The sequence below is a fragment of the Cynara cardunculus genome (assembly GCF_001531365.2).
Source record: "Cynara cardunculus var. scolymus isolate 2C chromosome LG 1, CcrdV1, whole genome shotgun sequence".
Taxonomy (NCBI): Eukaryota; Viridiplantae; Streptophyta; class Magnoliopsida; order Asterales; family Asteraceae; genus Cynara; species Cynara cardunculus.
This window is the reverse complement of record NC_037528.1, coordinates 12,596,028-12,621,615: the sequence shown is the minus strand read 5'-3', so window position 1 is coordinate 12,621,615 and position 25,588 is coordinate 12,596,028. Positions and strand designations below refer to the sequence as shown.

The 25,588-nt window shown below is 35.6% G+C and overlaps 1 protein-coding gene across 5 annotated transcripts; it reads right to left on the bottom strand.

The window, feature by feature from the left end:
- Positions 1-1,153: 1,153 nt before the first annotated feature.
- On the bottom strand, positions 1,154-23,609 carry LOC112509776 (inositol hexakisphosphate and diphosphoinositol-pentakisphosphate kinase VIP2-like). 5 transcript variants are annotated; one of them, XM_025114919.1, is made up of 31 exons: positions 23,506-23,609; positions 23,256-23,388; positions 23,017-23,076; positions 22,675-22,721; positions 21,982-22,065; positions 20,964-21,027; positions 19,365-19,518; positions 19,043-19,113; positions 17,672-17,776; positions 14,617-14,709; positions 14,068-14,142; positions 13,329-13,414; positions 12,416-12,622; positions 12,232-12,331; positions 12,072-12,142; positions 11,359-11,440; positions 9,431-9,583; positions 9,202-9,244; positions 7,634-7,716; positions 7,379-7,441; positions 7,219-7,293; positions 6,840-6,965; positions 5,486-5,727; positions 5,332-5,376; positions 5,065-5,131; positions 4,673-4,744; positions 3,968-4,218; positions 2,311-2,368; positions 1,995-2,162; positions 1,833-1,907; positions 1,154-1,750 (listed from the first exon to the last, which is right to left on the bottom strand). In XM_025114919.1, the coding sequence occupies exons 2-31, from the start codon at positions 23,343-23,345 to the stop codon at positions 1,406-1,408; spliced, it is 3,255 nt and encodes a 1,084-aa protein (XP_024970687.1). In that variant the 5' UTR covers positions 23,346-23,388; positions 23,506-23,609; the 3' UTR covers positions 1,154-1,405. The 5 variants fall into 5 exon arrangements, with proteins under 5 accessions (XP_024970687.1, XP_024970705.1, XP_024970696.1 ...); XM_025114937.1 differs by having other exon boundaries at positions 12,072-12,112; XM_025114928.1 differs by having other exon boundaries at positions 23,274-23,388.
- Positions 23,610-25,588: the final 1,979 nt, after the last annotated feature.

Genomic DNA, 25,588 nt, shown 5'->3' with positions numbered 1-25,588 from the left:
ATCATGCAAATAGACACGTTTCTCCGATATATGTTTCCATAATTACATGTGTATTTATATAAATGTGTGTGTATGTATGATGGTGTGTGTGTATATATATATATATGAATGAATGATCATGTAGACACCACATATTGCTCAAAGATATAATACTGACATAATGTATATGATTGTGCACAATATGATATCGTTGTTACTTGTATATTAATATTCCTGATCATATGTGATCATGCATGAAACCATTTCTAAGTTCTAATCATACAGATGCACAATTATATTATGATTGTGTACAACATTATATCCTTGTGTGTATTGTTGAAGAACCGTATACATCAAACTTTACATGAAAAAAAAATCAACCTCCGCCTATCATTTTTGCATTTCTCTAACTGACAAACTTGAAATTAAGGTGGCCATTTTCATAAACTGGGGAGACTATATCAGTCTAGGACCAATTGACACCAACTAAAACTAGTTAAAACCATATCGACTTATAACCAGTCACGACAATTTTATAGAAGGACCACTTACAAGGACCAGCGGATTGAAATAGATGATGTCATGTTTAAGCACATTTATTAATTATATGTTATAAGAGAACAATTAATATTAAAGTAAAAAAACCCAAAGAAATAGTTGATATTTAAAAAAGTCGCTAGTAATAGTATCATTAGAGAATAGTTAAAATATACAAAACTAGAAAAAAAAAACTAGTTAATATATAAGCGGTTTGACCGCTTACATCACAAGTCTTTGTCTATTCTTTCAAATACCAGTTTAGACTAAAATCAGTTACAGAAGAATCAATTTAGGCAATTAAGGTTAAGATCACGAGCAAATCTGTCTTACTAGTAATGTTCTAAAAGAAAGACACAAGAAGATAAATACCATTAAAGTTGTCTAATCCAATTAAATCAAGTATTAATTCATGTTTAAAGATGATTCTACGAACCTTAAGTAGCAAAATAAACAGACCGGACCAATCAGATCATGAATCAAATGAACGGTTTTTTTTCCTAATAAACTACAATCTATCTTATAAATAATTATTGTGTTAAATGTTGTCACCAGAACCTATGTTAGTATGTTATATAAAAAAAATATAATTCTAAACAATTTAAGAAATTGAAATCATTTTAACACATTGAATTCCGGACCATTTAACCCACTTCTTAACTAATTTTATAATCATTTTACGAATTAAAAATTGCCAGATCCATTCCGGCCCAACTGAAACATCACAAAGGAGCAAACCACGTGCCAGTGTGCCTGACCTAATCATTAGAAAATTTGTAAACCAGATTATACAAAGTTACCTATTTTTTTCTTTTGTGACCAAAAAGCCCGTCCATTTGGCATATAACATTTTGCATGTAACATCTACAATTTGGATGCAAAACGGATATCAGATTGTTCCAAAACTGTCTCCTCCTCCAAGACTTGATTTATCTTTAGTTTTAGAACTAGTTTTGGATGTTGACTTCTCATGATTCCCATTTGCTGCATGTTTGTGGAATGGCCAAAGATTTACCAACCGTTCCAATACCCCTGCACTTTTAAAGTAACCTGAGAACCCCTGGGGAGTTGTTGGTGGGGGGAAGTCTTCTGCTGGCATCGCAAACGGCCGAACCATCTGTTCCATCCTATCCAATGTAAGATATGACCCTACTTCTTGCAGCCTTTCTGGACCCATTATTGGTAACGTGTGCTCCTGATGCAGCAAAGCTGCCTCAACGTCATCATCGTTTTTCTATCAAACACAATCATTTTTCAGAATAAAAGTCGAGGAAAAAAAAACTAATATTCTGAACTTTTTGAAATAGATTGATTACCTCCAAGGGGGATAAATCTGCACCACGGCTAAAAGTCATCTCAAGACGATACCTTTTTGAGTCTTCCAAATTTACCTAACTCACATAAACATAATGGGGATGTGACAATTGATTTCTTTTTAAGTTCCTGTATAATGGGAGAAAAAAGAACTAACTACTAACCTCAGTATTTTCAAACATCCTTAATACGATATAGCTCATGTAATCAAGTTCCTTTGTTTTCAAAAGCCGTTCCAAAGCTTGATTACAAACAAGGCTGTCCTCGCCTTGAAGAGATTCATCCAAATTACAGTAACGGAGAACATTCATCAAGGAGTGGATATGTGATTCCTGTCGTTAGGATATATGAACACAAAAAACAATGTCAGATTGATATCATAGTATCACAATCGTACAAAGAAAAATCATACATAATAGATTAAGGCTGATACAACTGAAAATGGAAACAAAACCAAATAATGATGGCAACAATACTTACCGACGTAAAGTAAAGGCGGGTCCGGACGTGCCTCTCGGGTGTCCGAACATTAGCATATCTACAAAAGTGAACAAGGGAAGATCAAATTCTTGGAAATATAAATGTAATATGGCATTGATTATTTACCCACGTTAACCCTACCAGTCCCAGATATTGTCTACTTTGTCCACACATGGACTCACGGTTTTAAAACGCGTAGGTAACCAGTCCCTTATAAGGCAACCTTAGTTCCCTCCCCAACTGATGTGGGATCTTAGAACCCACCCCCTTTGGGAGCCCAACGTCCTCTCTGGCACACTAGTCCAGTTCCCGACTCTGATTTCATCTATAACATCTCAGGCTAACCGTACCAGATATTGTCCTCTTTGTCCACACATGGACTCATGGTTTTAAAACACATCTAGTAGAGGAGGTATCCAGTCCCTTATAAGGCAACCTTAGTTCCCTCCTCAACCGATGCGGGATCTTACACATAAACTCCAGTTTATGGCAACTATAACTATATTCTGATGATAATGTTGTCATTAGTTGCTCAAACAGCACTAGTTCCTGCTGAACTTTTCATGACCCTATTTGTTCAAGAAAGAGAGTGGCAAAGACAATTAGCGCAATAAAAGAGGTCACATGTTAATAGTTTTATACGACGTCTTGATGTACGCCAAAGGGAAAATTCTAATTGTTTGTGTTTATTGTTACCATAATGTAAGACTACATTCATAGCCATATTGGACTTAACCATTAGCTTTGTGAATTTACTGAACGTATAATTGATGGAGCTCTCATGCTGTTAGTGACACGCAAGTTGTATGTTTTTTGCCTCGGTACTTTTATTTAGTCATGTATTAATTAGCTGAACAATTCGCTTACTTATGGAACGCCTAATGTAAATAGTCATATGCAGCCAAGTGACGCTGTTGAAAATATATCTGTAAAGTGGCCTCGACTGTTTTACCATATTAATGCGTTGACCCTAAAGGCGAATATGGTAACATTGCGTTTATAACCCACTACTTATGATTTATTACTAATAGTCCCTTATAAAGCTTGATAGATGATTTTACCCCTCTTACCAAACTATAAATATGGTGGTTATTTGCTACATATTTCCTAACGCCATTTTTCCAGTTCTTTCAAGTTTTAAGGGAGATTAATCATCAAGAGCACATAAGATCAAATTCCATCACTAAACTGGCATTAAGGAGACTGTTTGTGATTCATCCACATCTTTCAAGACAATGGCCTCATATAGTATGACATCATCCAATTTGTTAACAAATGTTTCTGATTCATTTCTAATTCACGATGATCTGTCACAATGGTAGAGAGTGTGGCTGTAATCTATACGAGTGAAGTCCCGGTTTCGAGCCATGCCAATGAGATGCATGCGCTGATTTACCTCCCCAATGACAACCGTGGGACGGTTGGGGGGGTGCCTCAAAGGGTGGCATCTACTGTTTCTTTTTTATGATTACCTTTACATGACATACCAATCTTAGACTTAGTTAATGTTGAATAAACCAACACAATTCCCTCAAACAAATCTGTCTTTGTGTACTACCTTTTTTGCCTCTAAATTCGATGACCAGGACGGAAAAAGGGCAGAAACCATACGATTTATATTATGATATGGAACAAAATCAAAGGTTTGTGTACTCACTTCGGATCCAAACGGTATTTTATCTCTTTGTCATCATCTTCATCCTGATCCATTGACTTCTCACTTGTGAAGCTAGTTCTTCTTGATTCTTCGTTCTTAATAACAAACTTTGGTTGATGATCTGTATGCTCTTTCACATTCTTAATGGAGGTTGAGCTTTGACACTGACTCTTCAATTCTGCAATGTTAATGGCCTCCTCACGTGTATTCCTCAGATCGATCAAAATTTTACCCAACAAACGACGAGCAATCTACAAAGTTGGTAAGGAAGAGTCATATAAATACATGTAGATATTGATAATCATCACCTGGAAGTCTATGAAAATGAAAATACCCCCATTAATGAACTTGCAGTACAAAAGGACCAGAAAAGTTATAAGTGGACATCTTGTATGAAGGAAAAAAAAAAGAACTTGTGATAATGAACAAAATGCCTACAAAATAGCATGATAATAATAAAATGGTGAATGCAAACATTGTGCACAAGGCCTCAATGCATATACAACATAAGGATCACATTTTTAAACCAACTCATAGGCCCATAAGCAGAGCAGCTATGCATATTAGTATATATCTGGTATCAACTCTGAACTTTGAAGAGTGATTCTCTCTAGATCTTAGCACTCTCTGAGAATAATCCACGTGTGAAAAGATACTATCAAAATTATTAAGCAACAGGAATAAGGTACCAAAGAATCAAGTTACCTTGGAGCCTATCTTCAATTTCTGCTTCGGATTGATACCATACTCGTTTGGAATAACACCATCAGCAAGTAACTGAGATAATTGCAGAGATTCAGGAAACTTTAACAATCATATCGTAAAACATGAAAACAAACATGTCCTATTAAGATAAATGTGAATGGCCTTCCTCCACATGAAAACTTAACAGCAGCGTCTAAAGCAGCTCATGTGACATAACAGAACAAGCAATGCAATAGAATAGAAAATTAAGATTTTAGACCATATAGCGGTATTGATTAAGAAACAATACGGTTCTAACATCTACGATACACACCTTACAAGAAACATTTTTTTGGGGGAGGGGGTATTCTTTCTCACACAACATGCTTATTCTAGTTGATAAATCTTTGTACCTGAGCAACTTTGAAGAGCTCATCCAGTCCATCTATATTAAGATGTGCATTGTGCAAGAGATCATACCTGTCAAAGGTTGGAAAAGAAGACGGTAACAGCAAGCATGAGTAAGAATAAACAACTTCAGATCTTCAATACATACATACTAGCAAAATACTGGGGAAGGTATAAGTTATATCCGACATAAAAAAAAAGCAAGAAGCTCTAGCCAGCCAGCCAAATAGAAGTTATATTCAACATAGAAAAGTTAAAAAGTGTAATCTTACTTGCATGAATCGTAAACATCTGGAATTTGTGTTATATCGTATCTACTGTTAAAGGAAAGAAAAGAAAATTGTTAATGAATCTAATGTTATCTGGCATTAACCTAAAAGGATAATTACCAGAGCAAGTTTGTTCTTCTATGTATCAAAAACTTACTCCTTGCGTTCATTATACAAGTCCCTCTCCAGTTTTCTCCACCGTGCATACATCAGAAGAAATCCCTCACTTCCACAAGGTAGTCCAGCAGCAATACGATCAACATCTATATTTGTCTTACCAAGTGCCCTTGCTTGATCATACGGAGGAATCACATCGTATGAGGTTGTCTCAGCAAGCTTCTCATCTTCATCCTTCGCTAGTAGTCTTACTTGCTCGGTAACTTTTCTAGTCAGCTTTACCTATTAAATATATAATCAAATAAGCGTATATTACACAAAAAGAAAGACTCAATGGATCCCCTCCAACTGTTTATTAGTTTCACCACTTGTGACAACAGAAAAATACATCCAATTATCCTAAAAAAATTCGGAATACGTTGCCCACTGCTCAACGTCAATAAGCCACTGAGGTGTAATTGGATTCCCATCAGATGAGCACCTTGTATGGCAAGAGTCTTATCTAATTATATCAAGAGACAATGTTATCAACTTAAACCTTGTTCAATTTCAATGTCTCCAAAAAGTTGGACATCCATTCAGATGATCATACAAGAGAAAGCCCCAGCACCATCACATGCACTTACACAGCTACAGGGAATTCCTTTTGAACCAGCCCTGCTGGCTGGCATTATCTTAAGCCATCCATCTAGGAGATAACTCTTAGAAATCAGCATAATTTATTGCATTACCACCTTATCTAACACCATAATAACTCACAAAGGTAGTGTGCATGATATCCATCTACATGCAAGTATATGCAAGTAAAAAGGAATATATGTCTCTTCTCTAGAAACTGATTGAAGACCAGGAAAGATAATGCCAACCCAGTATAATTTAAATCGAACACACTGGTATGTTCTACTTGGGAGTAGGGTCTAGAGGGTAGGATGTACTCCAACCTGTCCTCTACCCCAAAGAGTAGAGCAGTTGTTTTAGTGAAGGAACTCGGCTTGTGAAAAAGCGTTCGCAAAAAGTTTTGGTAAAAAACTGATGTGCTTCAAAAAGTTTGTCAAAAAAATTTGGAAGAATTGAAAATTTGGGAGGAGCTTGGGACCAAAAGGTAAAAAGGGAGAGCATTTGAAAATAAGAACCAAACTATTACACCGTAAACAGTAAAAGATGTTACACAAGTTGAGAAATATCAACCCAGTATGAAACTTTCTTTTCTGACAAAAGTCCAGCAAATGAATTATAGCTGTGTAATTGGCAATTGCATGATTTCAGTGCTTGATGTAAACAAGTTTGGCGAACATTCTATTCACAAGAAGTGCAATAACAAAGTCACTAATAAAAATAATTGAAACTGACATCCGAAATCAGAAAACCTTGATAGCAGCATATAACTACTTTACCAGTGTAGGTAGAAGCTCTGCAGCATTTAGTGGAAGTCCAGCTCCATCAACCATCCACGGTCTTTTAGATGATCCATTTGCTTGCACTGCCTTCACTCCAGACGTTATCAAGTCATTCAATCTAGCCTGCAAATGGCAGATTTTTTTTTGAACTTATATAAAGCAAAAGAATAAGAAATAACTGATCCTCTGTGTGGGATAGATCTAGAATAGATAAATTTCATGTTTATGTTTGTAATTTTATTGGATTAAAAATCAGTACCATGTGAAGACTTCTTATATTTCTGAAGAGTCAACGTTCAAAAAGCATTGTCTTACTAGAATTTAAAGGAAATTAGCGAGAGAAACAGATGCATTCAGGTAAAGGAGAAAAAGAAACCTTAGCTTCTTCCATCTCAATACTGGCATTATCAAGTCCATCTAACATTGACGAGTCCTTGCTAACAAGTGAAACCTTCAAAAAGAAGTTTGATCCTTTTAGTCATAGCCTATGATAAAGAGGCATCATCAGATTGTTATACGTATAGAAGATGACACACCAGTATTGGTGTTAATTGTCCTTCCAAGTCTAGGAGGCCCTTAGCAAATGCAGCAGCTGACATCTGTTGACAGATGTTTAACCCACAAACAGGTATGTAAGTAGTCAAATAAAAGTATGGGTAGGAAACAAGCAGAAACTTAGCAAATATGGAAGACAAAGATGTGAATCCACAAGGTTTGAAAATGGTGGGACAAGTGTATAGCACTTTGAATGATGAGGCCCAAGAAAACAACATGCAAACCAAAGCTGATACCTGCACACGGCCCTCATCAGAGCTGTAAATCTTAAGGTCATGCCGATATGTACTGTGGAGGCGAAGCAGTCCAGTACCTTCACCTGAAATATATTAAGTAAGAGGGTCAAAGGTGGAGGGAGGATATGAAATCACACCCAACGAACTGGTTATTACATGCAGTTGCATAGCTTCTTGAGAGCTGAGAGAAAATCATATGATAAGCTGTATCTCAGGGTAAACACAAAACATCTGCTACTGCCTTTGATGGTTGAAAGAAACTACCATGTCTCAATGTTCCCCACTCCTTTAGGAGAAAGATTATCATAAAGACATAAAGAATATGCACTGCTTTCCAACAAGAAAATGAAACAGAAGAAAAATTAAATTCCTCTTGGTAATCTGCAACTATTTAAACCCCACATAGTGTTCGCATATTAGATAATAAAATAGAAAAGACTCTGACCTCGGAATCTCTCTGCAAAGAAGAAACCTACACATGGGCCACTCCAGATTAAGAGTTGAAGCTTTAAACTGTATACCTTGATACCAGCAAAAGTATCTTTCCTAGAGGCTACATCCACAAGACCCAGATTACAGAGAGCCTAAACTTTGTCTTGTATCCTCACTGCTAATGGTCATGCCCTCATGACTCACAAAGAAACCTCACCCAGGTTTAGGAAGATCCTAGCATGTAGAAAGAAAGAAGTGGAAGGGCATAATTCACTCGAAATTCCTGTAAAAAAGGCTTCGAGCTTCTATAAAGCTCGTTTTTTGCTCTCCACTTACACGATACACTCCCTAAAAAATAAGATGACGAGATCCTCTAAATAACTCAAGGTGAAGCAAAATGATTGACTGTCTCTTGGCTTCTTATTGCCAAATCATAGTTAAAAAAAACGTCAAAATCACCTCAAGGCAGCAGTAAGTTGAATTTTTTTTAAAACCAATTAGATCAGCTGCAGAAAGACCCTACCATGTACAAGGAAGGAGGTGAGAGGGGATAATTCCCTCTAAGTCCCTCAATAACTTCAGGTGAAGAAATATTCATTTAGTGCCTCCTCTTGACTTTACCATTACAATATAGTCCAAAAATGTGTCAAACTCGACTTGAGACAGCTGTAAGTTGAAACTATAAATAAATACCGAAACTAATCAAAGACCTTCATTCCTCCTGTAGTGCATTTTTTATGGGTATTTTGTAACAAAAAAGCATGTACTGATCCTGTTTCTGGAACTCTCGAGTATGATCTTTTGTTGGACCTATCTGTCTGATGTCTAGATTGTCAGCAATAAGTTAACAATAATAATAATAAAAAAGTTAACAATAATGGTAGCTTCACTTTGTTAGTTCTCATATTTCGCTCCAAATACATACCAATTGTGGATTCTAAAAAAATCATTCTGAGCAGAAAAGTTGCAATGCGAAGAATAGCTAGAGCTTGTCTGTCCACTTCTATTTTATATACATTGCTTATTACCACTACTTGTAAATCAGTTTCTTATATAAATGAATTAGACCTTGGTTACATGTTTCCATATGAACCACTAGAAAGGAAATAGTTGCATAAGAAATGAATAATATGTACCAGGATACATATTGTTGCGGAAATATCTGCCAAGTTCTTCAGCCTGTCAATAGGAAAGAAATAGGTAATGCACATCGATTTAAATAATGATGATGGCGCTCCTGCTGTTTAAAGACAAAAATTTATCTGTACCACTTCTGTTAACCATGATCGTAAATGTGTTTGAAGACAATCAAGCCACAGTCTTATATATAAAGTAGGGAATTTGAAAATCATTAAAAGTAAAGACCTGCTTCCGCCCCGCATGTGTAAGAACGCCTCCATATTTAAGAACCATGAGCGCTTCTATGGGGCGTTCTTCTTCAGTATCAGCCTTTGCAACTTTAACCCACTTAAGTGGCTTAAGTTGAACTTTCCGATAAATGCCAGAAAAATGACCACCCTGTAAAAAGAGCAGTTGTCAGTTACCTACAATAAGTATAAGTTAGAAAATAGCACGTAAAAGCTCTATTGCATCAACATACACTGTAATGCTTCATTTCCTTTTTGATTGGAGCACAAACACATGGCAGACCAAAACATATCGGGATGGTTGTTAGCTCTCCACATGTTAAATGCTTGTGAGGTGAAGTTTATAGGCAGCATAATGAATAGACGAGGATTGTTAGTGATTTAAGTTTATTAGTCCAGTGCTAATAATAACAAACACTTAAGTTGTGGTCAGAATTTCGTTAGGGTGCTCACAACGCATAAGCATTGAAATGAATTGAACAAGCCTTTGGTCCCTAAAGTTCAATTAGATTAGGGAAAAGAACTCAGAGAATTGAAAAGATATGCCCGAATGTTGAGGCTCTTTTCAGACCGGCAAGTTGAGATTCTATTAATTATAGTTTCATAGTCCTCGACTATTTTTACCTTGTACATTGAGGTAAGGGTCGAAATAATGAAATGTGTGCATTTCGGTGCTGCTGTCAGGTTGGTGATAGAGATGTAGGCAATTCACGTTATTTGCCTAAGTTATTTCTATGCTTCAGTTAGGGTTATATCATCGCGGCCCATGGCCCACTTCTATACTCTAATACATCTAGATTTGCTACCGAAGAACATGCAGATTTCAATAAACCATTCGTACAATTTGGCAAAGCTGGCCTATTTACTATTTAGTGGTTAGAACAGACAATTCTCAGCTCTACATGACCTAAATCCGGATTCACGTTCTTCAGACTCGGTACGTACTAGTTCTCATTTAACAACTTGTCTGACCATTTCAGGTGGAACAAGCCCATAATTCATTCTTGGATATATCATACAATAGTGTTTATTTTAAATCACAGTTAAATAACTGTAGTTCGATTCAGATTCTATAACCAAACAAGCCCATAATATCCCACCCGAAGGTGGGAACTTGGGGGATGTACACAGACCTGACCTCAACTCCAAAGATACATGTTCCATAGTAGAGGACCAGAAAATTCATTTGTCCAATGGAATCCTAATCCCAAAGTTTAAGCGCCTTATGGTTCAAGATAATACAGAGTTATCCTACAACCTTCTACGATAAAAAAAAACTATGGAGCATGATCAGATAAGCTCGTCTTCTCCCTATTTCCCTTCCTCATAAGCTAAAGCTTTATAGAACATGTGGTTGATGAATAAAAAACAGAATAGAAAAGGTCCAAGGGTTTGGAAATATAATACTAGTGACCTTATGGTTCAAGAAACAATAGGCATCTAGTTCCCAAGTTATTCTAACGACAGGAATTCATGGAACATTTCACAATTAAATGGAATTCCCAGTTCCTCCTTTGCACTCTCCTCTCCTTTCCTTGCCCCACACCTCAAACCATCATCATTTTGCAACACCCACACATTATTGAACAACTAGATTTAAGACTACACATAAAGCAAGCATAACTTTGAACAGCCCACCCTCTTGGTTATCATTGCTCAAAATGCAAATAGAAGGAAATGGTCTTCGATAAACTTGTAGCAATATGAGCTTTCCAACGAGTATATACTCATAATACATCTCCCTTTTTGAACATGAAGAAATATTCCTAATCTGCAATCCTATAGAAAAGTTGATCAAAAGATTGTAGTGTTCTAATCCATGAAACTTCATTAAGATAACATCATTGATCAAGATACGAAACGAAGGCGGAATATAGGAAATAAATATATAGAATTGAAGTAAGAATGATAAATTCAAATGTAAACCTCTTCAAGAACTGCTTTAACTTGACGGAGCTTTTCCGCATGTTCAATGTCTTCTGCTTCACTATCACTTCCTGGACTAGGTCTACAGAAACCAAACCATCCCATTAAAATACATAACGTCACTTCTTTAACAAAGAACATATTGTTCCCATGATCCATACTATAACATCATAACCGATTACAAATTAACTAGAATGATACAAGAGATGCAACAAAACTCTAATTTCCATATCACCTACAGCTCCTCCCTTTAGAAAGGTATAATTCACAAGTCCATAAGAGCTTCCCGGAAATAGGCAATTATTATGATTGAAGTGAGCACTTTAAGCAAGATATTTGGAGAAGGAATATCAAAAGTCAAAGCAGCAACCACTAGAGAATATCTGAGAGGGTGTCCATCCTCAAATTGTCCCAACAAACATGACCTATATATTTTACTTTCTTAGGAACAGTTACAGTGATTGGACAAAATGTGATAAGTACATACTACCCCCATCCTTTATGTGAGATAGAGCAAAACGAATGTACATCAGCAGAAAAAGGTTAGGATGGAAGCACAACTAAGAATTTATTTAAGACCGAAATGTTTTTAAGAGGATGGGACAGGTTGACCACAGGGGGAAGATCATTCGTAAACCTTAAGACCAAGTGTAAAAGCATTATTTATTCAGGAATTAGTTTAAATGGAAAATGCTTTGCATCTGAATAAATACCTAGTACGAGGTACTAATATCCTTGTAGCATCTAACAAGTCCTGCAATTGGACTGCACTTTTGAGTTTTGTCTGCAAGAGGAATTGCCGACAAAAAGATAAGCCAGTTTAACAAGTAATTTAGGAACAAGTGGAAATAAGATAGGGACGCTAAAAAGCACCTCAGCTCTTGGTCGGCCGCCATTGTATTTTAGCATTAAATTCAACAATTTTTCCTCAGTGACCTTCAACTTCACCTTTTGCTTTGGAGTTCTATCACCACTGCAAAAAAAAAACAGTTGCTTACAGAATAACAATTAAGTGCTCACACAACCTAGAAAAGAAAAGCAAGGATGTATATCTTACTGACGAATAATAGCAATCACACAACGTAGCTCCTCGGCCTGACCAAATGAGCCAATGATCCCACTTCCCTGACGTGTTAGCCCCTCAGAAGGCTGAGCTGGTTCATTGACCTTCCAAGGCAAAATTGGTGGAATTGTTGTTGAAAGATGGGGAGCTTTTGCATCTAAAAACATCTTCCTCAACACACAAGCAGCATCATCATAATATCTGTAGTTACATCAACATCATGAAATCAGCAGGACAACATATGGAACATTCTATAAACATCTATGCACAAAACAAACAAGAAGTGAATGGATGAGCAACCCATGCACAAGTATATAACTACATTATGCTTGTCAGGTCGAGGAGCACACATAGAGACATTACCAACCCTTCATATTTCTGACTTTAATTTGCTTAGATGACACCTAACCTACCACTACCACGGTTATACCATGCAGCATAACTATCTCAAGTGAAAATAATTGCTTTTATGGAAGAAAAAGATGGAAGGAAATTCCAACACATATTTAGAAGAAACATACATACATCAGGTTACTGGAGCACTCGTCTAGAAAATCCCGAGGAACATAAAAGGGGAGAACATAAATTATGCTACTGAAACCATAAATTTTCACTGGAGGATATAATCATTCAAAATTTCATTAGGTTTTTACTCCTTCCAATCAAGGGATGCTTTAACCGCCCTTCTAATATTCAGAGGCAGCTTTCTGGATGTGTTGTTTCCTTAGGGTCTTCCCATCACATCACGCATTGTTTTTTTTTTTTTTGGCATTTATAAGCAAGAAACATATGGAGGTCTTGCTGAGAAGTTATTGAACATGCAATGCAACTACAATTTCAAACAACAAATCAGTTTCTTTAAAAAGACTCAACAACCACGTAGATATACGTCACTAGTGCTTATTACTTGTAGGAGTTTTTGACAAAGCTCCATCCATTCACATCACAAACGTATGAACGGCCTTCACAGCGCAAGAGATCAAACCCACAGACCTGTAGAAACATGAGTACGCAAATAATCAGACAGTAGCTAAGTTGGCAAATGGACATGGAAAATTCCACATTAATGGGCAAATCTATAGCTCACCACACTTTTAATATTAAAGGCATGTAAATTAATGTGCATCCTCTCCCCTCATAATTATAATATCTCACTTTAAAAAAGAAAAAAAATGGTGGTAATTACGGAGATTGCTCTTTACTAATTTGTATTTTATGACTTTCCAATTGTGACCCAGTGTAGATTTCTCAACAAACGACAAAATTTGCTCACAAGATTGCTAGGAGATGATAGATTAACCACTTCCATTTGTTGATAAAATGGAAATGATGATAATAAAATAATGCATGTTATACAATTTCATAAACCATCTGCTGGCTGCAAAATGGCAAAAGAGTTAGGAGATTTAGTCGAAACCAATAGCAAACTTTGTTGTGGATTTCAGTGTGGAGTTGAATGCGTTCTTGAAGATAGAGGTAAAAGCTGAAAGGTTTTCACAAAATGATGTCACAAGTTGAGTAGATTTAGAAAGTTAGAGAGGAACCAGAAGGACACACACATGAATTTCGAAGATCATACAAACATATTCACCAGTGAAAAAAATTGCAAGAGACTTCGCAGATAATGTAGCAATAATATAACCTACCCCTTGCCTAAATGCAATGCAAACTTCTCTTGCCATTTGTTTCTCATTTGGAGTAAGAAGCACTGGATACCTGACCTGCCAAAGATAATAACAAATTCAAATAAATATCGAGTCAATTTTCTAGAGCCCTCCAATATGCAAATAGATTTATAGAACGGAGAAAGATGTCAAGATATTATACAAAGTAAATCACATATGTTGCAAAATTCCTTGACATAACTTGTCCTTAGTTCTTGGTACAAGCCCTAATAAACTGTTCCTGTACTACTGTTTCAAGAGTATGTTGTTGATATCTTTGTGTAAGACAGTATGAAATGCATATATCCTGTAAGGAGCATGGGTGATTTTAAAAAAAAGATATACAAGATTGGAGCATATGTACATGGAACATATGGCCACTTGCTGAGTTTGGAAGCCATGGATACTAGACAAACAGTGGCTAGCCCAAAACAAAGGGTAACAAAATCGTTAAGCAATGGCACTTGAAAAAGAGACACAGAAAGTGAGAAACAAGCAAAGAAAACGACTTATGCTCTATGTATCACTCACTTCTTTGCCATCTGGATTTCTCATAACTACACCATCAACAACTGGAGACTTCCTTGCCTCAGCGTGTGCATATTCGGGCCCAACTGTATACACCTACAAGATAACAAGTAACCAGTAAGCAAGATGCTACCTGGATGCAAAAAATATCTAACCACCAAGAAAACAAATGCACCTTAACCTAACTCCTTGCCACCCATAAACAAAAAGCAGCATGGGTATCAATAGTCCTAAAAAACGTTATTAAAGCTTTTGGATGCTAAGGTGAGAATATTGTTTTTTTATGTTCAGAAATCATGCATACAGAGGAATTACATGGAAGAAACTAGCACTGCAGAAGTAGATCAAAATTTTGGTTACTCTTTGTGGACAAGGCACCAGGAATTATGTGGCGCTGGAATAGAAAAGGCTACACATTGTCAATAAGTTAGAAGCATAACAAGTAATACATTACTAAGTGCTCTGACCAATATAACTGAAATCCATATCTTTGTGTGATAGTCCTGGTTCATACCATTGTTTAAGCTGTTAAACCTGCACAATTACTTCATTTACTAAGCGGATGTGCCGCACTTTTCTTTTGTTTTGATGTAAATGCATATAAGTGTTGAAAGAAGAATGGGATCAATTAACAGGGTCAAAATGCCAAAACAAAAAAGGAGTCAACCCTGTTTGACAAAGGGTGTAGGATTAAACTTTTGACCCTAAGTGCATCCTATGCCCAACTCAATTCAGAAGAAGCATGTTTAGGCAGGTCGTAGGGCTATGCTCCTACCCCAAGATAGGGCTATGGCCTACTGAAGAAAGTGTGTTTGGAACAAAACGCTTGCCTACACGGCTACACCCCTATTGCTTATTATGCCCTCTATAAGAAAGTCCGATTTTGGAAAAATGTGTGGTATTTGGAGAGTACTTGAGCAAGTGGCATCAAATTTGGAGCCTGAAAGGTATGTTCATGCACATATAAAGAGGCCTTGAATAGCACTTGTGAAGGAATTCTCACATTTATTCACCATCGTATATTCAAAAAATATGCCTATTTTTTAACCTCTTCCAAAAGTATGCTTGTTTTATTTCATTTCTCAAAATAATGTTTTTTAATTAAAACAAAATATTTTTTTAAAACAACACACACACACTCTCTCTCCTCCCTCCCTTCCCCGTGATAGCCCCTCCTCAATTCTCAATTCTCTAAACTAATTCCTCAACCATTAACCAAGAAAACTGCTTAGTTTTCAGAAAATATCTTTGGAAATCTTCAATTAAAAAGTGGTCAAGGTGCCTTAACGAACCCACGTCTCACCCAACAAGTGTGGGGGTCCAAGAACATGATGTGCCCACCAACCCCCAGCACAGAGAATACCTCACCCTCTCCGCCATGTTTCGTGGAAGATGTCCACCAAAGAAGTCAATGAACAAATGATCAATGCAGAAAACAAAAACTCTGGTTGGGACTACTACACCAATGGTGGTTACTTAGGTGGAGAACCGTTGCCTATAACGTTGTCCACTTCTGGCAGTGGTATATTACTTCGTAGCTCTTCATTTGATCCCTCATTATGACAATATAAATATAAATATTGTCTGTGATGGGCATGACCATGGTGGTGGCCGAAAATGGTGGGGGATGTCATGGAAAGGAAGAGGGAGGAGAGAGTGTGCATTGTTTTCCAGAATTTAATTTAATTCAAAAACGTAATTTTGGAAAATAAAAATAATACAAACATATTTTTGGATGAGGTTTATAAAATAGGCATATTTTTTTAAATTTACTCCCGTTTCACCCTACTCTACTTCATTCACGTATTTCCCAACTTCTCCTTCCTCCACTAACTCTTCACCCACCCACCTCATTCTAAGTGATTATGGTGTCCTTAGCCCCTAATCCCTTCCTTGGCAGGCAGAATCAAGTGATTGTCAGCCTAAACTTATACCCACCAAGTGAAGCCCCACTGCATCTTGAAAATGTTGCTACAGGAATGAATCTTATGGAGGGGTAGGAACCTCACACCTCCTCTAAAAGGTGAAACCTCAAAGGTAGATTGTATCTTTATTTTCATGTGATTCTTTCATCCATTGTATTGTCATGTGAGCTATGAGAGCAATTTGCAAGTGACATACATTACTGGTTTTCTTGAATATACCTAGCTTGTCACATTTATTATTTGATTGCAATATGGACCAATTCATAGATAGACTATGAGCATAACCCAATCATACCAACACACATATGGCCCTGCCAAGGATCAATCGTTATTTTCCCATTTCCATTTTCTTTTGTTGAGAAATTCCCATTTCCATTTAGTGCAAAGTATTATCTAATTGTCTTTTATTGGTGAAAGTTCTAGTTATTAGTCTTAAATATTATCTAATTATCATTTTTGTTTCTCTCCGTACATGGTTCATTCAACACATCCGATGGTGATGTTGTGAGCATTGTAACTAAGTCTTCAATTATTGTGTTTTTGATGTCTTGGTGCACTTTGAAATATTACTTGCATTATAACTTCTTGCATCATTTATACATCTTAGAAGCCCTTTATGGATCATTCTGAGGAACCTAAGGATTCTCTAAAGTCATCAACTTTGAATCCTAACATGCCATCTTCCTAACTCATCTCATCCCACCTACAACTAAAAAACAGCAAGCTCTAGATTAAGAACGATAAATGAATGGTAAATCTTTTTTCCTGTTTAATTATTTTTCCTTAGGGGAATTAGATATTGTACATTGTTAGCTGACAAAGGATATTTAGGGTTTTATTTCCTAGTTTTCTAATAGTATAGTTTTCAAAGATGATTTCTTAATTGTGTATGCATATTCATGTAATCTCTTCTCAATATAACACATATAATTTTCCTGATTTCCTGAATATTCTTACAGGGCAAGGAGAAGAGTGGAGGTAGAAGTTGCATATCCAAGAATAATGGATGGAACTAACAGGAAAAGCTTGATACCGAATTCTAAACCAAAGTAACATCAGTGTAGCTCGATGCTATCCATATGTCCAGAATAAATAGTCAAGAAAAAAATGAAAAGAGAAGTTCAATATACAACCTTGACATCTGTTCCTCCAGTTGGCATAAATTCCTCGTATATATAAGAACCTTCACGCCTCACTCTTCTGACCTCTGGATGAAACTCGCTTGATCTGTTTCCAACCTGAAAGAAAGGTACGTCTCTGGACAATTTATAACATAGTAATTACTAAGCAAATACTAAAAGTGCATACCAACTACAAAAGACAAGATTTACGCATGCATATCTCGTATGAAGATGTATCAAGTGTTAAGCAAAGCAAGTGACTCAGGATCTAATCCTAAAAGTTACACTACAGGATTCTATCTACTGTTATTTTGATAACCTAACCAAAATATTTGGAACATTTAAAATCCTTGATAGCATGAGTTTCACGTTAGAAATTAGAACAAAAGGAACCAGCATTCATACATCTATGACACTTGCTTGAATATCTGTTTCCAAGAGTTCAGGAAATGGAAATTAACATTTTCTGAGGGCCGGCAGAAGGTTTATGGTAATTAAGGGCTTCAAGCAGAAAAGCACAATAAACCAAACAAGTAAAACCCAATATTGATTGGCAACTTGAGAATGTCATATTGGAACATGTTATACCTAATTATTGAACTTCAAATATCAGATGATATAATTGCTAATGCTACTAACTCTTAGTAAAAGACCATAAATTAAGACCATTTACATGTGTCCTGCAACAATTGACATATTAAATATATGACAAGCCAAAAAAAGGGAACACAAAGAAAAAACTGAAAACAAGTGCACGAAAAAAGAAGAAACAAATAAAATCACTTAACACTCCATACATTATATCCATCAACCCATGCTCATGAATCATAAGCAGAACATTGGTCATCCTTACCCTGAGCACCGAACCTCCCAAGAAAACCCTCTTCAAACCATAATCTTCCCATTGTTTTCTAATACGGAAGCTCTATCAACTAGCATGGTACAGAGAAAGACTTGGAATTATAGCATAACAATTTACAAGTGAGTGTTCATTTCATATTTCAAAGGAGAGCTCAGAGATCAGGCTCCTCAGGCATGCACAACTATTTAAGGGTATGAGCTTGGGACAGGGATAGCACCATAGGTAGCCTTCAGGCCACATCTCTGCCTAGGCATTTCATCTTACAAAGCAAAGAGATTAGCGGGTGTTTCTGGTGAAAGCAGCTGAGCCCATGACAAGGACGTTTCTTTAACATATACAAGTACAGTGACCTTTTCACCCAAATCTTTGGCTAAGCTAGGATTACCCTTCAGATTCTCTTAACACAAACATTTGAGCCCACATACTTCTCCAGGATTATGCAAAAAACAGAAAAAGGTCACTCTAGTTTATGAGTTTCACTAGTTCCAACTTCCACAGAAATATCAAGTCGGAAAGCTCACCTTTCGAAACAATTCTTTCATGCCACCCCCTGCTGCACTGGGGTAATATATCATTATTCTGTGATCATCACCTTTAAACAAGGAAAAGCAGAAAAACTAACCCAACTTAGTTATGCAAAATGTATAGAAAAGCTTACAGAAGTGTCCGCATTACTCAGAAACAAAAGTTCTAAAAGTGTGAACAGCACTTTATAGAAAGAAAAAGAGTGAAAGGAATTATGTATAAAGCTTACAAAGATTAGAACGAGCAAATACTGAGGCACATACAAAAAGAGTAGAAACAACAAAAAAGTATATTGAAAGGATTATGACGGATGCATACCATGAACGGGCTTCTCCACAAAAGGCTTCCAAAATCTCTGCCCATGAACCTCAACAAAATCTTCTTCCTCAACAAAATACTCCAACTCTTGATAGGGTTTATCCCTATTTACTAATGCATATCTTGGAACAGGAATTCCGTACATTTCAAGACACTTGATTTTTTACCATGAAAGGAAGAATTTAACATGAAAACAGAAAAAGGAGAATCACCATTAGTAAGTGGGGAAGAATAAGAATCAGCAGAGAATTTATTTTGGTCCTTAGAAAACATAGAAACATCATAAGTTTGTCCAATTATATGTATTGACAATGTATAGTCAAAAGTGATGATTTGCCAGGACAGAAATGGAGCTCGTTGCAGCTAGCACTGGGTTGCTTAAGTCTAATGTTAGCATCTTTACTGTAACTGTGGTATCGACCCCTTTGGCCTCCTAGTAGATGGAGTTCATGCAAAGTCCCCCCCACCTCATGCACACACAAGATATGTGAACTTTTTCCCTTCTGGAAGCATTGCCCACACGAGGAGGAACACCCTCCATGGAGTTGAAACAAGGTCGTCTCTCTAACACAAGTGTTAGAGACCAGGCCAATTGCCACTTCAACCCCCCCCCCCCCCCCCCCCCCCTTTCAATATAAGCACTTTGCTGACAAACTGAGCTTAAAGCAGATGAAGACAAGTATTCTCATTCAAGCCTGTTAAGTTGAGCTCTGTAAGGGAAAAGGATATCTATGGTAGGTTATCGTGACTCAACAAGCTTAGAAAATAAGCTCAGCTTATTGTTTTTAATCTTACAATCGAAGTTCTCAATAAACATCTAGCTAAGTGAAGCCAAGTAGCTTGACTACTTTTAGTCTTTTACAACCCTACACTTTACCCCAGAATATTAACAAAGGAAAAGCAAAGAAAGGCCGGAGTAGACCTCAAGACGCCTCCTGTAACTGGATTCACTTTATATACATAAAGCATAGATGGAACTCTTATGCCTAGATGGATCAGTTTACTCCACCTTATAGCACTTGTGGTTATGATGATTGATAGATGACATCTTACAATATAAGGTCACCCCTTATTGGCCACTACAATGGAATAAAAATAATGGGCTTCGAAGAATTTAGATGCTACTATACAGAGGAAATGGACATTCACTTAACTGGAATAACCACAACCACAGAAAGCATATCCTAACTTCTCAACAAACATGTTCTAAATTCTCAACAAACATCAGCATCTAATATTTTGTTAGATCATATACATAAGGAGATTCATATGCCTCTTATAAAATCCTACTTCGCAATCATATGTACCCTTTGATGTCTCATGTGGATTTTGTTATCTTAAACACTCTCCACAAATCCTTTTTACCAAATTAAGCATAAAAAGAATGATAAAGTGAGATTGGTCAGCTTTTTCTACTTCAACTCAACAGAAATATGGTATTTGCAACAGGTAGTCTTGTTAGTATAAATCTTTAAACGAAAAATTATATAATAGCAACTACAGCCTCCCAGTCCCAGAATTCCCTTATAAGCCATTGCACAACATGAGCAGGTTCAATTAGCAAAACATGGTATTATTGAAGGTCATCAAACGTCATACCTCATATACTTTCCTCCGGTCATGAAGAAGGTGTTGGGGTTCCAACTCATTCACAAGGAAAGGTCTGGAGAAAGAATATGTAAAATGTATAGTGAGTAACCAGCTTTTGCTGGACCGCTGGTGGCTGTCACAGTCTCACAGATGCTTGCATGCTAGGTAAATCACATAAATGGTAATGAAAACTATTACAGGAAATCAACCGTTAGCTTCAAACTATGAACACTAATGTCGGAAAGATTTGAGATATGCTTCTGGTCTGTTTCACCCATTTGGACGAGATGGCAATACATACAGAAGAAGAAAGGGCAGTGTGTGCGTGCATATAAAATAAAGTATGTCATCATGATATGCCTACTATATGTTCCTCAAGAATTGATACACGATATGTACAATCAAACAGATAACTACAAGCCAACTCAAGAAGAATAATCGGAAATGCAAGTTACAATTACAATTTTATAAGGAAAATGATCATCATTTCAAGAAAGCACCGTCCTGCAAATTGAGACTGTACAGGCAATTGCATAGATACTCCCAAAAGTAATTATCATCTCTGTACTGCCAGACAATTATACTAAAACTACAAACTGAATGTGGAATTATTTATACTGTTTGAAATGATTATAATCTAGGATTTTAAATATTTACTAAATTTAGACACAAGGTAAGATAAATAAAAAAGAACTTCAAAGACAATATACAACTGCCTAAAATGAGCAACGCACCATTTAGATCCAGACAGAAAGACACTTGATAGGTTTAAACACTAGTAATAGTTTATGTCTTGCATCTGTGTTGCATCTGTGTAGTGCATGCAATACAGAGGAAGTGTTTTCAAACAATCCAACACAACTCTGCTAGAATTTGCCAAGGAATAATCATATTACAAGGATGCTCTAAACATGCATGAGGGGACTTTTACCCCAAACAAATTGGGGGTGGATGAGAAAGCAGCTCTTATCATACATGCTGGAAAGAAACAGAGAATTGTAAGAACAAAGAAACAAAAAACACGTACTTCCTCAGTGCGGCATATGCTTCAGCCTTTTCAAGTGGATATCCAGACGAATGGAAAGCAATCAAACAATCACATATTGGCCACCTGAAAAAGCAGACTCAGGGCTATAATTGTCAAGTGAAAGAGGGTACAAGGAGAATATTTTAACAGCACCATTTCTCAAAATGCATGTTTGAGAACAGAGATCAATATTTACATAAATACAAGCACAAATATTGTATTACATTACTGGCAACCATTAGTTTGAAAACAATATAAATTTTAAAATGTCGAAGTAACAATTGGTGGTTATTGACTTGCTATCTGCCGTTCACCTCATTTAATTGCCTTCATGTTAAAACTAATAAGTAATTCCATTGACAAGGGAGTGATTTTCTCAATTTTTGAAGGGAAGAATTCTATCTATTAGTTTGCAACATGAAATGAGAAATGTTTACTGTAGAAACAGTATCACGATAAGTCAACAAACAAAAAAACATATATATATATATATATATATATTATATATCAGCTTTGAAAAGTATTAGGTTCAAATTCTTGGAGATCTGAAGTAGACTCTAGCTGTGAAGAAGAATTTCATAAACACTATCTATGTGAAGAATACTTTTCGAAGTAAGCCATAAATCAAGACTACAAAACTACTACAAATTGATGACCAATTGATACTTTTGAACTGATCTTGTATAAATCTACCTCTCTATCGGATCCTCCAGGATAACTTTGTCCCCAAAATGGATAATCTACATAAGCATACAACATAACGATTGTATCAGCTACAGGTTTAGCATACAAACAAGTGATATCGATGATTTCATTCAGGGCAGTTAAAGGTTACTTGCATGTCAACAAAACCACGAATAATACGATGTCTATTCACCAACTTTTTTAAGAGAATCTGATGGCCACACTTAACATGGAGCCACTTGCAACTTTATAACTTGAGAATATCCGAATCTCACTTCTATTTCATCCAAAAGCTTAACCGAATCAATTCAAAAATACAACTCGAGAAGAAATTAATCGTTAATAACTTGCCTCAAATTCACCAAACGCTTGCAGCCTGTCTAAAATTTGCCCCATCGGAGCGGAGAAAACCTAATGCCGCCATAACCGCCGCCACCAGAAGAAAAAATTTAGTAAAATAAATAAACGATAATAGAATAGAATGAAATCAAGAGAGAAACGCGATCACTGAAAACACATTCGTTGTATAATCTTGTCCATCGGAGAACTACTAACAAATGTGTCTAAAATTCAATAAAAAGAAACAGAACCTCGGGGCCGCATTTCACCTTCTTTTCCATAACACAAACACCAACTGTGATCTTCTTCCCGACACCATTATTCCCCCTCCCCTTCACCATCTCTGTTTCTTCTCTCTCCAACTGTAGTGTATCACTTTACAAACTGAAAATATTCAACAACACAGACACGACATTGATATTATATATGTGTACATGTATGTGTGTGTGTGTGTATATATATAGAGAGAGAGAGATTGAGACGCAAAGGAAGTAGCCATACCAGAAAGATAGCGAGAATCTCGGTAGAAAGAAAGGAGAGGTACGTCAGATCCTTGTGATCTGGCTCTCGATATCACAAGAAAGAAAGGAAAGGCGGAGACTGGTAACGGAAACATACCGAAAAAAGGAAAAAGTGTTGGCGTATTTATAAGAATATCCGTGAAAAAGGGATTTTGTATCTGGAGATAAGGTATGTGGTGATTCTGGAATATACACATTATACATCTTTCAGGGTAAAAAGGATTCGCCCTTTTCCATTTCTTTTTCTCCATTCAAATAAAGAGCGATGGTGATTTATCATATAGTTCAATATATTATTGTAACTGCTACATTTTAATTTTAAGAGATGTTTGAGATTATTTATTTGAAATAATTTATATTTCTTTTTAAATTTTTATCAACTTATTATAAGTTAGAATGTTTAACTTTTTAAAAACTTTTTATTACCGGTTTGATACTAGTATAAGTTATTTATCCAAACACTCAAAATTGTTTATTACCGGTGTCACACCGTAATAAGTCAATAAGTTGTTTTTATAAGCAATCTCAAACGTCCTCTTAATATATTTTTATAAATATTTTAATTGTTTTCTAATATAAAACGTTGATAATAAACTATAATCATCTTTTATAAATATTCAAATTATGATAAATGAAATATCATTATTTTTTTGTAAATATATTAATTTATTGGATTGTATAATTTATAACAATTGCATTAGTTGTAATTCTATCTAAAACCTCATCTCTTTCTCTTTCTCTTTTCTCTCTCTCTCTCTATATATCACATTTTATTTATACAAAATATGAAAATTAATTTTACATTAACATAAGTTAGTTTCAGAAAATATATATATATATATATATAAATATGGATGTCAAATTGAAAACGATTAATCGATCATTTTTTTATAATTTGGTTTGCTCCAAATTTTGATTATGTTTCTTTTCCTGATTAAAAAACAACAAAAGGTTTTTTTTTTTTTTTAAATAAATTTACAACTACGAGGGAGTTTTATACACAAATACAAATCATTCAAATTTTACATAAATAAATAATCGAGATATTTATTGAGTATCATCATGGTTCATTTATTATGATCGAGATATTAATGAAAGATGATAGAATTTATTTTTTATAATCATCGCTTTATATTAAGATATAATTGAAATATTTATATACCTGAATATCTTTTAAACTAAATGTATCGATAAGATTGATTTATATGGTTTATTTAAAACTCACTATTACACATATCCATTTAATACTCAATTAATATGGGTCAAATAGTCAAATATTAAAAAAACAAAAAAATAGACCACCATGATTGATCCTAAGATTGCAAGAGGAACCGGCGAAAATAGAGTATCTGTATAAATACGAATTCTTATGAATCTGTTAGATCAAGAAAGATTGTATTTTAGCATCAATTTGTATAGAAACTTAAATTGATTTGTAATTGTTGTGTAATTTTGACTTGACTAACAGCCGTACGGAATCAAAATTCAATTACATTTTAGGCAAAGAAAAAGGAACGTATTTGGGTGATTTTAGTCAACTTATTATAAATTAATGTTCTGCAAAATATTAAATGTAATTAATTAAGATGTCAATTGTTATTTTTGTAACCGTAAAATCTAATAAGTATAAATTAATTACATTAAGAGGTTGTTTACTAGATGTTTATCAAATAAGCGTTTAACATGTGTCATTTACCTTACCATGTGGCCATTATGAAGATCGGGAATCTTAATCAGTAAAAGACATAACAAGTGATGGAGGAGGCTATTGTCCGGTAAGTGTTATTGGGTAAAAGATGTAGGAACAAACTATTTTGATAGCAAAAATCTGAGGGTTGGGTTCCGGTAAGAAGCGTAAGAAGAGATTATCACTTTTGAATCAATCATAATTGAATGTCAAAACTAATGAGGTGCACTGAGATACACCGGATCAATTTTCTTCTAAAGCACAATTCATGGGTGAGCATGAAATTAAATGTGATCAAGGGTTTAGATCTTTTCTTACGTTGTGCATCATAACTTCTCTTCTCACACGATCTTTCACCTAAATTCGATATGGTAAG